This window comes from Carassius gibelio, chromosome A23 (assembly GCF_023724105.1).
Source record: "Carassius gibelio isolate Cgi1373 ecotype wild population from Czech Republic chromosome A23, carGib1.2-hapl.c, whole genome shotgun sequence".
NCBI lineage: Eukaryota > Metazoa > Chordata > Actinopteri > Cypriniformes > Cyprinidae > Carassius > Carassius gibelio.
This window is the reverse complement of record NC_068393.1, coordinates 26,071,276-26,089,294: the sequence shown is the minus strand read 5'-3', so window position 1 is coordinate 26,089,294 and position 18,019 is coordinate 26,071,276. Positions and strand designations below refer to the sequence as shown.

General features: G+C 36.2%; 2 protein-coding genes across 6 annotated transcripts; one reads left to right on the top strand and one right to left on the bottom strand.

Annotated features, from left to right (window-relative positions):
• The first annotated feature begins 294 nt into the window (after positions 1-294).
• LOC127944660 (RILP-like protein 1) lies at positions 295-12,130 on the top strand. 4 transcript variants are annotated; one of them, XM_052540766.1, is made up of 9 exons: positions 295-812; positions 2,214-2,364; positions 4,499-4,617; positions 4,772-5,017; positions 6,253-6,423; positions 7,032-7,186; positions 7,846-7,950; positions 8,973-9,060; positions 10,271-10,418. In XM_052540766.1, exons 1-9 carry the CDS (start codon positions 525-527, stop codon positions 10,274-10,276), a joined length of 1,329 nt encoding a protein of 442 aa, XP_052396726.1. In that variant the 5' UTR covers positions 295-524; the 3' UTR covers positions 10,277-10,418. The 4 variants fall into 4 exon arrangements, with proteins under 4 accessions (XP_052396726.1, XP_052396725.1, XP_052396728.1 ...); XM_052540765.1 differs by lacking the exon at positions 8,973-9,060 and having other exon boundaries at positions 299-812; positions 10,271-12,130; XM_052540768.1 differs by lacking the exon at positions 6,253-6,423 and having other exon boundaries at positions 301-812.
• A 396-nt stretch (positions 12,131-12,526) lies between these two features.
• LOC127944661 (U11/U12 small nuclear ribonucleoprotein 35 kDa protein-like) lies at positions 12,527-14,985 on the bottom strand. Of its 2 annotated transcripts, none has more exons than XM_052540770.1 (2): positions 14,769-14,985; positions 12,527-13,390 (listed from the first exon to the last, which is right to left on the bottom strand). In XM_052540770.1, the coding sequence occupies exon 2, from the start codon at positions 13,388-13,390 to the stop codon at positions 12,626-12,628; it is 765 nt and encodes a 254-aa protein (XP_052396730.1). In that variant the 5' UTR covers positions 14,769-14,985; the 3' UTR covers positions 12,527-12,625. The 2 variants fall into 2 exon arrangements, with proteins under 2 accessions (XP_052396730.1, XP_052396729.1); XM_052540769.1 differs by lacking the exon at positions 14,769-14,985 and adding an exon at positions 14,290-14,492.
• Between the last annotated feature and the right edge of the window lie 3,034 nt (positions 14,986-18,019).

Genomic DNA, 18,019 nt, shown 5'->3' with positions numbered 1-18,019 from the left:
ATGCTTTTGAAAAATTGCAATTACATTACGTAATTTAGTTAAATGTAACTAACTTAGTTACTCCCATTGACTGTAAAAAAAATACTGTACTCCCCAACACTGATGCGTCAGTCTCTGCTTGACATGTAAACAACCCGTTGATACTTTGATCTAACAATGGAAATAAAAAATCACTTCACGGATTTAGCCACAGTGAGTTACCACAAAATCTATTGTAAACAGAGTTTATGACCAATATTGTAGGGCAGTGTGGCGCTTGAAAGTGATTTCACAGCGCTCGTGTGCCGCTGCTGTGCGCATGCGCGCGGGACGTAAAACGCCGCTTTGAGGAATAAATAAGGGCAGGGAAACCGAACCGCAATGGGACAACTCTTATCTCGCTCCAATTCTGCCTAAAAATACCCCGAAATGGGTTTTAACCTTGACGGGGTGTCATTAGAAGGTTTTTAGAGGGCTTTGGGTATCTGTTTGGCTACTGAAAGGGACTGAGAAAGTTTGTAAGGAAACGAACTTCAGAGACGGTCATGGAGGATTTCGGTTCGGCGCTGGAGAAGAACGTGGCGGATCTGAACGTGATGGACGTGTACGACATCGCCGCGGTCGTGGGCCAGGAGTTCGAGCGCATTATCGATCAGTACGGATGCGAGGCTCTGTCCCTACTCATGCCCAAAGTGGTCCGTGTGCTGGAGATCCTGGAGGTCCTGGTGAGCCGCAACAGCATCAGTCCAGAGACCGAGGAGCTGCGTCTGGAGCTGGACCGACTGCGGCTGGAGCGGATGGAGCGGCTGGAGAAGGACAGGAAACATAAGAAGGTGCTTCCACAGACGACAATATCTACTGACCTCATCTCAGTAACCAGCTCGTTCATTTAACTGTTTTACTCACACTAGGATTGCACAGAATCAAACAGACAGGTGACTAGTTTAATGTGCATCGCTTTTCAGTGACGACACAACATACTGTATATATACAACTATTCGAATTATTTAACATAAAAAAGTATGTACATTTTAATTTATAAATATTTTTTGTATTCAAATTAAATTACTATCTATCTATCCATTATTTTATATATAAAACTATAAATGTATTCAATAATAAATATATTAAAGTGCATAATTGCGCATAAATATTTCATTTTTATTGAATATTATTTTAATTATATATGTGATTTAATTAGATTAAAACACAATAACTTGACTGCTCTAATGTAAAATGTAGATACATTGTTTTTTTTAAAGAAGTTTCTTCTGCTCATCAAGGTTGCAAATATTTAATCAAAAGTACAGTAAAAACAGTAATATTGTGAAATATGATTGCAATTTCAAACAACTGTTTTCTGTATTAATTTACTTTAAAGTGTAATATATTCCTAAGATGCAAAGCTGTATTCTCAGCATTATTACTCCAGTCTTCTGTGTCACGTGATCCTTCAGAAAACTTTTTTTTTTTTACCTGTGATGCTTGTTTTTTCAGGATTTTATTCATAATAGATTTGATTCAAAATATAAATATTTTCTAAAAATACAAGTCTTTACTGTCACTTTTTTAAAACCAGTTTAACAGATCCTTACTGAATGTATTCTGCATTTTTTCTTCTACTTTTAGTACGTATGAACGTATGTACATTGTTTGCCAATGGTGTTTCAGAACAAAGCAGTGCATGCATGGGGATTTTTTAAGTTCCTGTCTGGTACAGGAAATGATGTAATAATGTAACATCATGTCCACTGGGACAGTGAGCAAATCTGCAACAAATCCTAATCTTATGATGCTGATGTAAATGTACTAAAGTAGTACTATAATACAGTGTGGGGGGTCAGATTCTACTCTGCTGATACTATGGTAGCTTGAAGCTTACTGAATGATTGCAATATTGTTATAGTATATGTTTATTTACATGCTACTTCAAGAAAAAGAAGCATCCTGTGGCTTTACCATAGTACATGCCTGTGGTATTGTAGCACATGAGAATCTCACACAAATGTAAGAATGGAGTAAAAACATGAGTATGTGAACATAAGCAGAGTTATGAATGCAGCTTTTGTCCGTGTCTTTCTGTGAAGATGTTATTATGCTCCTGCTTTGTGTGTTTTTGCTGATTGTTTCAGACGTTACGTAACTCCAGTGAAGGTCAGCGTGTTAAATATACACTCGTGTATGTTTTGTGAGCCGCTCCTGAGACGTGTGAGTGTGTGTGTGTGTGTGAACAGGAGCTGGAGCTTGTGGAGGATGTGTGGAGAGGAGAAGCCCAGGATCTTCTGTCCCAGATCGCACAGCTGCAGGAGGAAAACAAAACGCTGCTCAACAACCTGTCCGTCAAAGAGTGTCCAATGACGGAAGAGGATATACAGAAACAGGAAGGTAGTCTTAAAGCTCAGGGTTTGGAAAAAGAGGGCTTTGTGTCAGCCTTACACTGTCTGGAAAACAATATTCTAATATATATATATATTATATATTATATATTCTAATTAGATGGAATGCAACTTTATTTGATGGCCAAAACAATATATTTACACAAAATTGGTTTACAAATTTCCGAGGTTTTAAAAGCTCTGTGGTTACACAGGGTATCTTAAAAAGTCTTAATTCACTCTTTCACAAATGAAGGCTTTAAAAAATCTTAAATCATAAAGTCATGGCATTAAATTTTGCATGCATAAAATAGAATAAATATCTTGCTCTGTATTTTAATCTCTAAACATTCCAACAGATATATTAACTTGAGATGCTAAACAAAGATATAAAGTCTTGTTTTCTGAGAAACTGAACAAAATTAACTGAGTTTATGGTTCAAATAAGAACGTGAATGTGACTTGTTCCCTTTGAATTAAGTGAGCACTTACTTTGATGATTTTGATCACTTTCACAGAAGACAAGACTTCTTACCTGATGTCATTTCATTTCGCTTCTCAAGTAATTAATCTTAAACTTTTGAACATGAATCTTGAACTCAAAAGTAAGAATTTTATTCACTTTTTCTTAAAAAGTCTTAAATTTACTTTCAAAAATCCAGCAGAAATGCTGTTAAGTGAACATCACTCACATGAGACATACTGAGGTCATGTAATAACAATGTATCATACTAAGAATGTCTAATGCTGTTTCACTTTGCATTTTTTATGTACTGCATTTGTTCGATTTGGAACATAGCAGCATGCTGTTTTCCCAGCATGCCTGTTCTGGAAACAAAAGCAAACACGTGTGATCATGCGCATAGAAATTCTCATGCATTCTTTCAGCTGTTTAGGAACTGACACAGAGGCCACACAAAGCGTCCCTTCTCCATGTGAGTGAAGACGAGCCATGAGCAGCACAGAGACTCCACAGTGCCTCTGACACACACTCGCTCGCAGAACAGTGTCCCTCTCAGTCCTGCTGGACGAGTCGGATTCAGTGTTTACACAAACATTCCAGCACCACTCTCAATGCTGATGTTAAGAGAAAATAAGTTTTTGTATACATTATTTATTTGTGTATACTGTGTATATTTATTATGTATATATAAATACACACACATACAGTATATATATATTTTTTTTAAATATTTACATGTATTTACATGTCTCTATGTATATTCATATAATTTATATTGTATATAACTATATTAATTGTACACCCGTAACATTTTTCTGAAATGTATACATGCATGTGTGTATTTATATGTCCATAATAAATATACACATTACACATAAGTAAACAAAATTTTATTTGAATGCTATATATATATATATATACAGTACTTTGTAAAAGTTTTTGTTGTTTTAGTGTGAGGGAGGAATTACATTTTTTTTTTTAAGGTAATATAGCTTAAGTTGTATATAACTGTAAATATTCCTTGAAAACATGTGACATTAAATTTCTAGGTCATGACAAACGTGAAGTGTGTCAGTGGTTGTGTGTCAGATTCTCCGCACGGACACACATCTATTTTAGGAGCAGCAACATGGGCTCTCAGTCAGGAAGTTATCTGCTTACAGTGACTGTCAGACTTCTTATGTCTGTCCTTATTTCCATTGACCTGTCCCATGCAAAACAAAAGCCTCACCCTGAAACCTCCTGCACGCTAATGTGTCGAGCACATCAAAAATTTCCAATATGTTATTTATTATAAATTAACTGACCTCGCTTTGGTTGGGTTAATAACTAGAAGCTAGATTGCTAACTGTCTTTATTGAAATAACTGGCAATAAACAGAAAATAACTCAACAACTGCTGTTGTTCTGTAGCATATGCAGCAAAAATATCTAAGATAAATTGGCGGTTTATACTTAAACCAATCAGCGAGCTCGAATAGTGGAAGCATAGTTACAGTTTAATATTTATTTTTTGTTATTTAATTATATATGAAAATATGTTATTATGTTATGACTTAGACATTTTTACATATATTAAAAATATTATTATTTTAATAGTAATTGGTGGCCCACAGGTTGAAAAGCACTGCTCTATGTAATAAATGATGCTGCATGTGTGGATTTTGTTTATGTGATGCCAGGCATGACCGAGAGGGAACGGCAGGTGATGAAGAAGCTGAAGGAAGTTGTAGATAAACAGCGAGACGAGATCCGTGCCAAAGACCGCGAGCTGACGCTCAAAAACGAGGACATTGAAGCGGTAAAGAGCCATGTTCTTCCTGAGCTAATCTTGATGTTAGCAGCAGTCAATGCACAGACATATCTCAATGAAGCAAGATGAAGAGATCTCGAAAGTCTTCATTAAAACTTATGCTGAAAAAGGTTTAATGTGGCACAAATGGTGTTTCTCCCAGCTCCAGCAGCAGTTGAACCGGCTGATGAAGATCAACCATGACCTGAGGCATAAGATCACGGTGGTGGAGGCCCAGGGTAAAGCGCTGATCGAGCAGAAGGTGGAGCTGGAGGCGTCTGGGCAGGCGCGGCAGCAGGAGATGGGCAACCTGCGACAGGAAGTGGCCCGTCTGAAGGAGCGCCTTAAAGAGCAGGGCAAGACCAGCACTGAGACGGAGGAGCCTGTAGGACCACCTTCACCTGCACAGGTAGATGAATGTAGACAAGTGCTGCATTGATTGTGTTGGTTTCTCACACGTTTAGAAACTCATGAACTCTCTGAGAAAATAGAATATGAAGTTTTCCATTGCATCTTTGCTTAATTCCAATGCACTGAGACTGCAGCATCCAGTCATTTCTATATCTGTTTAGAGGAAGGAAGTGTGATCTAAAGTGTCAGGATCTTCACATGGTGTCCATAATGAGTCACAGTCTCACAGAGGAAACAAGGATGAGAATAAAAATCAGTGGACTGTTTATATGGCTTTGTATGCAAGTTGTATGTAATTGTGAACTTTTGAGGTTAATTGAATATGTTTAACATTGTTAAATTCAGTGCAGTGCACACATTTACTTCATATAATGTTTAAATGGATTGTTTGTAAGTTAATGACAGTTAAAAACATATGGACTGGTACATTTGTTCAAAAGTATTTGCATTAGTCTTTGTATGATTTAATTTAATTATTATCAGAGCTTACCACCTTGATATGAAATATCACAAGTGAAAAAGCGAAGGAATTTGTGTGCACTGTATTTATTTACACTACCTTTCAAAGTTTTTTTTTTCTTGAAGAAGAAGAAATTAATACTTTTATTCACACTCAGCAAGGATGCATTAAATTGATCAAAACGGACAGTGAAGACATTTATAATGTTACACAAGATTTCTAATTCAAGTAAGTGCTTTATATTCATCAAAATATAAAAAAAAAATCAGTTTTCACAAAAATATGAAGCAGCACAGATGGTTTCAACATTGATTTGATAATAATAAGAAATGTTTATTGAGCAGAAAATCTGCATATTAGAATGATTTCTGAAGGATCGTGTGACACTGAAGACTGGAGGAATGATGCTGAAATTTCAGCTTTGCATCACAGGAATAAACTATATTTTATAATATAAAAATTATTTTTGATTTGCAATAATATTTTACAGTATTACTGTGTTCATTGTATTTTTTAATGAAATAAATTCAGCCATGGTGAGAAAAATACTTACCATCCTCAAACTTTTGAACGGTAGTGTATCTTTTTAATAGAAAAGTGTAATCAAATTAAAAATTTTAGATGAATCACATTAACAGAAAAAAAGTTATAGCTTTAATCTTTTTTTTGAATCTCTAATGTGAGAGATGCATGGAAAAAAAACTGTTCACTAAAGCAAACTTTCCCGATAAAATGTTGGTTGCAATTTGCAATCCACATGTCTGTGAACACAGTCGTCTAAAGCAGCCCCGACCTGGGGTCAGGATTTAGCTTCTGAGCTCCTCGCTGGGGGCCTGGAGACAGAGGAAGTTCCCCTCCATTTCATCCCCCACACCGGGCCCCCAGGAGCCCTGACAGATGATGATGAGGAGGAGAAGGACGATGAGGAGGCTGCGTTTTTATTGGTAACCCTATAGGGGCAGCTTCTAAGGATAGCATGGAGTGGAAACTAACACCTGACTCGTATCTGCATCTGTTTGCACGAGTCACGCTAGGGCAACAACAACCCTGCAGAGTGTGTGACTGCTTCTGTGCACTAATGACTTCAGTCCTTTACACAGGTACACTCTCGCTGGGAAGAGTGTCGACCGGTTAAAGTCTTTCATTGTTAAAGCAGCCTGCGTGTGTGCAAGTGTATGTGCTGAATGCAAACCATGTGACTGAATCAAATGTTAACTCATAATCATAATCATATGATGATGGATCATAAAAGCTAAATAAAGCACCACTCATATACTGTTGTACATTAACAGCAGTGAAATCATAGGCTAGTTGCATAAACTTAGCCACCATGTTAAGACTGTCTAAAGAAGTAGTTGCCTAAGGATAATCAATACAAATAAGACCGATTTATGATAGTTTATGCAGCTGACCCTAGGTGATTTTTGTGTTGTTTTGTGGATGCTCTGATAATGAAACTGTTTGTGCGACTTAAGTTTTAACCTCCTCTGCAGCCAGTTTCTCAATGTAAAAGCTAGTGTGAATGACTGTAAGTGTTCCTGTCATCCACCAGGAGGCGATGTGTGATGACGACATGTCCTCTCTAGATCCAAATGACCCGAACCGCCCGCGATTTACCCTGCAAGAGCTGCGAGACGTCCTGCATGAGCGCAATGAGCTGAAAGCTAAAGTCTTCATGCTGCAAGAGGAAATCGCATATTACAAAAGGTCAACCATCTTAATACTTAACGTTAAGTTAACATCAGTCATATCTCTTTAAAATGTACAAAATAATAGTTTAATAAGTATATGAAATGTATACATTCATGAAATATATTACTGTTATACTTTTTAATAACACTGTATCTATGAAAGCTTGTTTTTGCTCGGAATAAAAATATAGAAAAGGTATATGCAATTTTCTGAGAAAAATGTGAGAATAGTGTGACACAAATTCACAATCGCCAGAAAAAAGAATTGGGAGATATACATTCACAATCACAAGAAAAATTCAGAATTGAGATAAAAAGTCTCTTTTTAAAGTCTTTTTACTTTTTATTCCATGGCAGAAACTAAAGAAACTGAATTTAAACTCAGAATTTCCCGAAAATTGATAAAAATATCCCAGTTGTGAGTTGTACACTTGCAATTGCGAGAAGAATAATTATGAGTCCCAATTGCCTTTTTTACTTTTTATTTTATGGCAGAAACAAAAAACTGATTTCTGAAATGTAAACTCAGAATTCAGAGAAAAAAGACAGACTTGTTAGTGAGATGTAAACTTAGAACGTGGAGAGAAAAAAAAATCTAAATTGTCATATGAAATCGCAATTGTGAGAAAAATCTGAAATTTGAACTGCTGACTTATGTTTTGATCGCGTTTGCAGTGACGAACAGGAAGAGGAATCAGGCCCGCCGCTCCCAGACCCGTCTCCTACCCTCCGGCCAAGCTCACGCTCCAACTTTCAGCCCGAGTCGGGGATTAAACGACTGTGCGTACTGCTACAAGAGCCAATCATGTACACACACACTTATATTACAAACATTTAGGGCCAAATTTTCTAAACTGTGCAAATAAGCATGCGAGCACAATTCCATAAAAGCACTGATGGGAGTGGAAAGTTCTGTGGGTGATTAACTGACAATGCACAAAATAAAGAACACAAATGCAGTCAGATCATTTCCACAATGCAAGTTACCAAGAGCAGTGCAGACAAACAGAGTCAATGATAGTAAGGTGTGTGTAATTACTTACAATACAGGTGCAAAACCAATAAGAAATGCTTTTTTGGGTAGTAAATAAAGGCACAAACAGCAGTAAATTAACTAGCACAAACCTTAGTGAATCATGTTGCATGATTTATTTAAATACTCTCCTCCCATAAATTTAGTGCCTGAAAGGAATACTCCTCCAAATGCATATGCTCAAAAGCAGGTCAGCTGCAAAAATGACTGTTCACGCCTTTCCAGCTCTTATTTTTTCCCTACGTGTCTTTAGTAAACCCGAACCGCAGTGTTTAAAGCCATATGCGTTGGCTGTTAGTAAATCTGGCCCTGATTCTTCAAAATCAGCACAATTTGACCCCTTTGCATCAAGAGTGCAAATATGTTACCCAAAAATGTTTTAATGTATTTATGAATTCTGAATGTTAAGGTGTGCATTTATTCAAAGCAACTTGCATTGCAGTCCAAGTATGCATTTTATCAGAGCATGCATTTCCCTGGGAATTTTGAGCTTAAGAAAACACAAGCTAAAGAAACACAAGACCAATGAAAAACAGTTACATACTGACTAAACTACAGCTCTGTAGCTTTAGAGTTTTATGACATGTTATGACACATGTTGGCATCCATGTACCCGTGTTTTACTAAAATCTTAAGGCATGATCATCATTAATAATGCCATGTGCATCTGAAATGCAAGACTAAGCAGTGAAGCAGTCTGATACTACAGGTGGTTCTGGGTGTATCTTCTCTTTGCTCAACTCTTCATATCTGTGCCTCTTTGTAACAGGATCTTCACAGCCATTATGCCGATGGTGGCAGCTGGGTTGATTTCAGATGACCCCACTTTACAGCCAATCAGACGACTTATTTCCCTTGTACGACCTTTTGGTGGTTCACCTTTGTGTTCTTTGCTGTTTTAACACTTTATCCTCCCTGCATGTGATGGAGCTGCATGGCCCCCTCATCTCACCCCCCCCCCACCCCCATTAGAGTCACTGACTGTAAAAGAGCACATTCTGATTGGCTGATTGTGGGGCTATCTGTGCGACCAATCACTAAGAGGATCGTTAAAATCAGCCAGTCAGAATCAAGTTCCCGCTCACTCCTCTAACACTCAGGCTACGCAGTAACAACTACGTAACATTGTTTCTATGTACTAGCGACCAAAGAGTGCTTTATAGAGGCGTAGGGAGAATAAACGCTTGGTTATTACTGCTTGTATGAGCTGAAATGTGTCATGCAAGAGCACAGATACACACACAGCAAACATTTGTGGGATGCTTTTTGTAACTTTAGACCTGGACAGACAATAATGAGACTGTAGGAATGAGGTTATGGTACAGTAGTTTGAAATATGTAGCTCCTATTTCATGCCAAAAGAAAAAAGTAATAAAGGGGAAAAATGTATTTATATATAATACTACATATAAATACATATATAATGCATTTATATATACATTGCAATATATGTATTTTAATTATAGTTTTTTTTGCATTCTTCATTAAACTGGCAATAAAAGTACAAAGTAATTGTAAACACGCGTGTGTGTATAATGTATATATGTATGTCTTTTGACATTTTTATGAGAATAAACGGTAATTGAAGCAATTCAAACTAACTGCAAAATGGGGGGAAAAATGCATATATATATATATATATATATATATATGAAATGTTTGCTTTCAAAAAAAAATTTAAGGTACAGTGTTGAAATTTTTTTATTTATATTTTATTTTATATTAGAATTAATACAAATTTGAATTGTATATTACAAAAAAAAAAATTAAAAAAAAAAAAAAAAAAAAAGGGAAAGGGAAACAATGCAAAAAAAAAATTATTTTTTTTATTTTGGTGTGATATGTTATTTCTTTGTGCAGTCAGTGTAGTGTAGCAATAAACTGTGCATTATTATCAATAGAAAATAACACTTAATGTTCCTGAGTGCTCAAAAGTGACATAGGGAACATAACCCATCAACTCCAAAATGTTTATGAAACAATGTAGTTGAATAAACATCATTTACAAACACATTCATGCATGAAAATGCAAATCAGTCTTGCTGATGCCCTGTCTTACATTCACAGGTTTAGCTTCTTTTCCCGCGACAAAACCCGGGGCTCTCAGAGGAGGATGCCGCAGTTAGGTGACGGCTTCGGCTCGTGGGCGGGGAAAGATGATGTGGACACAGAACAGGCCCAGGAGGCACTACAGCACATGTAACGAACACAACGCTCCACTAACCGCTAACCTGCACCATGTGATGCTCCCTTTCAGAGTCACTTTCACAGCACAACCTCCGCTCGCCGATGAGACAAGAGCTCACAAAGGGAACATGGGGGACAGGCCGTTTAGACTTACTGATAGATTGTGGCCCTCACCTTCACCCAAAGATACTGTGAGGGAGTTTTATGTGCCTGTTTTGTTAGATAGTTAGACATTTTATTGCTATTGCAAACGACAACTTTAAGTAGATGACTCGGACGAATAGACCTCAGACATTATTCTGAGAAGATGCCTTCAGTAAATAAGATACATATCTATTTTTAATTCAAATTGAATTATGATTGAATATATGCACATGGCTGAAGAACAAATGTGAGATTTAAATTTTCGGTTGCTACGCCCAGGCCAGAGATTGTCTGAAAAGGATGGTGGCATTATATGTTGAATTATGTTTTTTGAAATTGCACAGTAGCCTGATTCTTTTGGCACACAGAATTTAAAGGAATATCAAGTATTCTTTCTATTGACATCCTTTATGACATGCTGTGTTATCACAGAAAAAAACATTAACTTGTCCCTCAGTTTGTAACAGCAAACATTATATTTCCAGTAATGTACTTGATATGGAGGTGTATGTGGCAAAACATTAAGATCTGAGAAATGTGCCTCTCAAAAAAACCTTTTATTAACTCTCATGTTTTTGCAGTGCAGTGAATTGTGTTTTGTAGGAAGATTATACTTTACCATTTAATGTAATTTAAAAACAGTAATATTGTGAAATATTAGTGTTTTCTATTTGAACATTATAAAATGTCATTTTTTTTCTGCGTGATCAAAGCTGACTTTTCAGTATCATCAATTCAGGCTTCAGTGTCACATGCTCCTTCAGAAATCATTATATGCTGTTCAAAAAAACAAAACAAAAAACGTATCAATGTTGAAAAATATTCAAATTTTTGTGTAAAAAGTGATCAATTTATTTTTCTGTATATTTGATGGGTTGAAACTTCAAAAGAACAGCATTTATTTGAAATAGAAGCATTATAAATGACTTGATTGTCTTTTTTGATTAATTGAATCCTTTTAAAAAAAATCTTGCTGACCCTAAAATGTAAAAAACGTTATTGTATTTACATATCAAAACTGTGTGTATTTTAATATTTCTCCCATTGTATTGCCCCATATACTTCTATTGTACATACGTTATCACATGATTTGTAAAAAAAAAAAAATGTTTACAAACTGAGTGGCAAGTCGGATGCATTTTCGGTGGTAACTGACAGCATGTCAGGTTCTGAATTTAAGTCCTTAAACCCTGTAATCATGAAACAAAGCTTTACGTGCATCATCAAGTGTGTCTACAGCACATTAAAGCAGAACAATATTAATAATCCATAGTTTACCATTGGCAACTGAAGTATCTATCACATGGACAAATGTCCTTCACCAGCAGTTTTGCATTGCTTGAATGGTGCTTCCACTGGCAATAATAGAAGGTGTGAGTGAAAGCATGGAAATGTGTGGCTGTGTTAAAGTGTGTTGATAAAGGCAGCTTTGTAAGCTAGAAAAACACATGCCTGTGGGCCTTAAATCATTTGTTGAACAGCTAGTACCCCACTCAACTGAGAATGTTATCCAGCAACGAGAACTGGATCAAATGTATCATTATGAAGGATTATGCATAACTCATCTCATCGTGTATTAAACTATTTTATACCATGTACTGTAAGAAACTTCTGCTCTTCATTTTAAACCACTTGAGACATTGAAACGTTATTTGTAAGATAAAAATGTATTCGAAAATACAGAAAAAAAGTGTTATATTGTGAAATTTTACCATTTAAAATTTTAATGTATTTTGAAATGTAATTCATTCCTGTGATCAAAGCTCTATTTTCAGCATAATTACTCAAATCATTCTAATATACTGATTTTCTGCTCAAGAAACATTTCTGATCATCAATGTTGAAAGTGTTTTTTTTTGTGGAAACCATTTTTTCAGGTTTCTTTGGTGAATAGAAATTTTATGAGAACAGCATTAATCTGAAATGTCGATACCATCACTTTTGATTTACTGAATGCATCCTTGCTGAAAAATGATCTTATCCACTTCAAGCTTTATTGTTTAGATAAACTTTTATTTCAAACTAAATTCACATCAGTGTAAAAAAAAAAAAAATTCTAGAATAAGACAAGAAAGTCTTGTATGCAAAGCTTCATTCTCGATCTTTGTAAGAGTCTCTGTGTCTTCTGTCTTCCTTTCTGTTGGAGTCTCTCTCTCGGCTTCGGTCCCGGTGGTGTTTCAAGTCTCTTTTCTCTTTGTAGTAACCTCTATCATTCCCTCGATCCCAGTCGCTTTTCCTCTCCCGCCATCGTCCGTGTTCCCGATCTTGTTCTTGGTCTCTTTGTCTTTCCTCCCTCGCACTTGAGGCATCCCATCTATCCGCTGATCTGTTCTGGGGCATCATGGATGTCAGATTGATGGGCTTTCGGAAAGGTCTATCCCTGCCTCCGAACCTCAGCTGACCCGATTCCTTTTTGCCCCCTTGGCCTCCTCCAAGTCGCCTTGGAATCCAGCCTTGGAGCGTCCGCTCTTGTTCAAAGTCCACAAAGAGCTCGTATTGGTCCACCACCAGCTTGTTAGCGTCTCTCCAGGCTCTCTTCACCGAACGCTCCTCCTTGTACTCGATGAAGGCATAACACTTGGAGAAACCTGTCACGATGTCCCGGACCAGACGGACCCTGCGGATGTCTCCAAATTTGGAGAAGACTTCCTGGAGCTTGTCCTCAGACGTCTGTGGATTCAGGCGCGCCACGAACAGTGTCAGGTGAGGGTCACCAGTCACACCCTTGTTAGGCTTGTAGCGGGCCATCATGGCCCTCCAGACGGCTTTGTCGTGGGGCTCCACATCTGTGCCATCGATGCTGCCCGCTTTGAGAGGGTCATAAACCGTCGCCACAGGACTCCACTCACTCATCATCTGAGGGTGGAGAGTTATGGTTACAATTCATAGATTACATAATTCATGCAATATCGAATTACTAAAAAAAATTACTACATTTAAACGTTTCTAGTTAACAATTTAAAATGATTTATGCAATTTAAAAAAAATTATAATACTTCTATTTAAAGGTTTGTAGATTACAAATAATTTTATTTATGTACAATAATTTATGCAATTAACACATGCAAAATGTTTCCTAAACTATATTAAGTTACTAATAAATTACTGGAAAATGTTAACTATATATATATATTAGTTAACGTTTTTCAGGAACTTTTACATTTTTTGCATGCAAAACCCAGTTTGTCAAAACACAAAAAACACTATTAGAAAAATAATATATATATTGTATATGATTTTAATTCATGCATGTGAAATCCAGTTCCTATAGAAATAGGTAGATAAAAATAAATTAAATAAATAAATATATTTGATGTATATGATTTTTGTTCATGTAGAATCCAGTTCTTAAAGAAATGGTAAACTCAAAAAAGACTTACATCAATTTAAATAATGTGTATTATTTTGCATTTTGTTGTTTTTTACATAAAAAATATATAATAAATTTAGAATAATATATGCATAATTCATGCATTTTATAAAAATAAAAAAGTTAACATTCATGATCAGAGTATTGAACAAACTTGATTCAAAAACTCAAAACATTCTTGAGCAAATACAGTTCAAAATTTTCTTTAGAAAGAATTATTATTTTTCATATTTATATTAAATAAATTCTATAAATATTTTATTTTTAAAATAAGAAATCATATTCTCCCACCATGATTCTTCAGTCTATTTATAAAATCATAGAATTGATAAGAATAATAAAGTATATTTGTAATCCAATGTAAAATAGACATAGCCTTTATTACCATATAGAATGTATTATCTGCCTCGTTCTGGGACAAAAACATCACATCAGCTCACAAAATGAAGTTGTTTCAAAAACTCGACTGATGTTGTGGAGCAAAATCATGTTATAAAATTGTTTTAAATTGTTTGGGACGTTCCGCTTTTTAATTGTACGTTAGTTGCAGATAGTTTTACTATGTGATTGTATAGATTTAATTAAAAAAAACGTTTGTTTTGTAACAAAATATATTAGTCTAGACGATTCCCTGGGTTTTAGGATTCTGCTTTTATATTCGTTACCAAACCAAGGTTAACGTAGCTGACTTTATCCAGTCATTTAAAATCCAATAGAAGCTATCACGAAGAAATCGCTTGCTGTACAATTTTAATTTAATGACTCGAACTCATATGCTTTGAATTCATGAACACTAAGCATTCCGGTTTTTATATCTATATATTGAATAATCTGACATAACATCTTAAAAGCACGAAAACAAACCTTGTGTGCGCGTCTTCTAAAACTGTCCGTGTGGAAACTGGCTGTGCTGCTCGACAGGCCGTGCTCGCGTCTCTGACGTCATCCGGTTTACCGCGCAATCCACTGCGTCACTCTGTGTGTGTTTAAATAAATCAATAAGCCCCAAAAAGCCGTGGTTTACAGTGAATTTACAAAAACGATAGTTCCGGTCCTAGATTCGGATTGGTTGAGCCGCATTCGAAGGTTTTGTAAATTACTCCACAAACCAGAGCCATTGAGAAACAACCACAACCGTTTCTGAGGAACTAAATTGTTTGGCGGAAGAATAATGTTTTTATTAATATCATTATTATTATTATTTTTGCTTTGTTTTATTTTGTGAAACCTTGCTAAATATATGGAATAACCTATAATAGCAGTAAGCCCTGTGAATCCGAAAATATATAACAGATAAAATAAAGTGCAATGATATTAATATAAACCGTATTCTTCCGCCAAACAATGTAGCTCCAACCATATATATATATATATATATATATATATATATATATATATATATATACAGGGGCGGATCTAGAAAAATATTGATGGGGTGGCGAGAAGGGGGGCAGGAATTTTTGAGGGGTGGCAACATATGGCAGACTCATAGATTAATTATTTTGTATAGTATTTTAAAATGTAACGCCAGTGCGCCATATTAAGTTAATTGCCTGCGCGCTTCTCCTGTCTGTACGGTAATGCGACAGAGAGTCGAGTGGTTATGAAGCAATCGTTAGCCTATTTTTACAAAAACTGTTTCTACGGGGCCATAATGTAACAGAAGGTAATGGAGTCCTTTATACATTGTCGTGTATCTTTAGAAATAAATAATTGAAAAACGGAGTCTTTAAACGCCTCAGATGTAAAGTTATTCACTGTCAGTGACGCCAAAATGAATGTGAGTCAATGGGAATGCTAACGCAAGTGAAGTTCTGCTACAAGATGGTGGCACCCGGCTGACTTCAACTTCCGGTCGACTTCCTTGCCGCCTGATCGCAAATCATTTGAATCAGTTCGGGAGTTCGGAGCGGCTCTTCGCGGATCATTTGAATCAGTTTGGGAGTTCGTAGCGGGTTCGCGAATCATTTGAGTCAGTTCGGGAGTTCAAAGCGGGTTCGCGAATCATTTGAGTCAGTTCGGGAGTTCAAAGCGGGTTCGCGAATCATTTGAGTCAGTTTGGGCAGAGTTTGGGGATCGCAAATCATTGGAATCAGTTCGGGAGTTCGGAGCGGGATCACGAATCATTTGAATCAGTTCGGGAGTTCGGAGCGGGATCACGACGAAAGATTCGCGCTGGTAAATTTTCAAATTGGCCATAACCTTTAATTCTTTGCTGCCAACTGGGGTGATCCCAGTAGATCCGCCCCTGCATAATATATATATATATATATATATATATATATATATATATATATATATATGTGACATTGAAATCATGCTGAGAACATGATCATCATGGTTCAATAAAGTCCGCTTCAGTGCTGCCGTCATATAAAGAATATTTAGGACTTTGTCCAGACTTCTGGATACCACTGTATATACAAAAAAATCATTTCACAAAAATCATAAAATCATTTATTGAAACAATGCATCCACCATCTCATACAGATTGATTGACTCTCAGTCAGCTTTTGGTCATCAACTCTGTTTTGTGTAACAGGTACAGATTTGTTCAAGTTAGTCATAACACACTGTGCATTGTACAATGGTAATATTTCAAATTATGTAAAAGTTTTGGTTTCACATTCCAGTTTTCTGAACTTTTTAAAAATGTAGCTCCTTTTAGCATCACCAGTTTTCTGCGTCAAACAAAACAAACAAACAAAAAAACATTTGGGCATTATAAATAATTATTGCTAAACCTCTAACTACCTTACATCAGATTAGATTAAGAAAACGCTTATAAAAATGCAGAAAGTTGGACTATAACTGCATGCTTTGGAAGAACTGATCTACCAATATATAAAATATACAAAAAGAAATGTGCTGAAACTAGCATGTCAGAGCAGGATAAATATCTTAAAAGTAGGACACGTCGAATATGTACCGCAATCTAACGTGTTTGACATGTAAGTCACTGTGTGACAAACCCATAAACTTACTAGCCCAAGACATTCTGTTTACTAAGGCAATGATTACATTAAAAACTGTCTAGTTAAGAAACAAGGTGTTTTTCCCTCCTCTCAATACATTAATGCTTTAGCCACGGATGAGCTTCTATTGAAGCTTTACTGCGGTCGCCATAGTCATAAAGAAGCTCTTCTCCTTCCTGGATGTCTCTGGAGGCCACAAGGATAAGGTGAGGTATTCCAGTAATATCGTGGAGCTTGGTTTGACAATTGCCGTTTTTACTGTGGTTGATGAGCCTTCCCAACCGATCCGACTCCTTCGTAGCGTCCACACTGTCAGGGGAGAAATGTGAAAGATTTCAGACATGCTGCGGCTTCAAAAGGAAAAGTTCAGCCAAAAATGAAAAAATGCTGAAAATGTATTCACCCTCACACCATCCTAGATGTAGAAAGATAGCATTAGAGCACTCCGCAATAATTCCTCTGCAGTGAATGGGTGCCGTCAAGGTAATAGTCCAAATAATGGTTTGAAATTTAAAATGTCTCGATGGTTTTGTTTCTTACAAAGACGCTGCTTTTCTGTTCACAAGATGTTAACTGATGGACTGGAGTGGTGTGGATCATTGTGTGATGTTTTCATCAGCTGTTTGGTCTCTTATGACGGCACCCATTCACTGCAGAGGATCCATAGGTGAGCAAGTGATGCAAATACAAAATTTCTCCATATCTGTTCCCATGAAGAAAACTTTAAGACAGCTTACTACAGCTTCCTCTGGAAAGTGCACTAAAAATGTTTGTGATTTTAATGATAAAAGACTGTAAACTGGTATACAGCATGTTTGCTTACTATATACATAATTTTAATAATTTTAAAACACTACATTTCATGTAGTTTTACAGTCAAATACAGTTACCATTTTGGAAGTGAAAAAGTACAAGTTATCTTATAGACAGTGAAAACCATAAGATGACATTCCCAGAATTTCCTGCAAAGCACTTTACATTTGTTATTTTTTCCTATAAGTTCTGTACATTAGTTTCTCATTACATTGTATGTTATAAAGTTACAGTTTATTGGGCTATTTTAGTTTTATGTGTTACCATGATGGTGTTTTGTATTTGTAGGACACCTTCACCTTCTATAGTATTTATGTCATCTTGTGG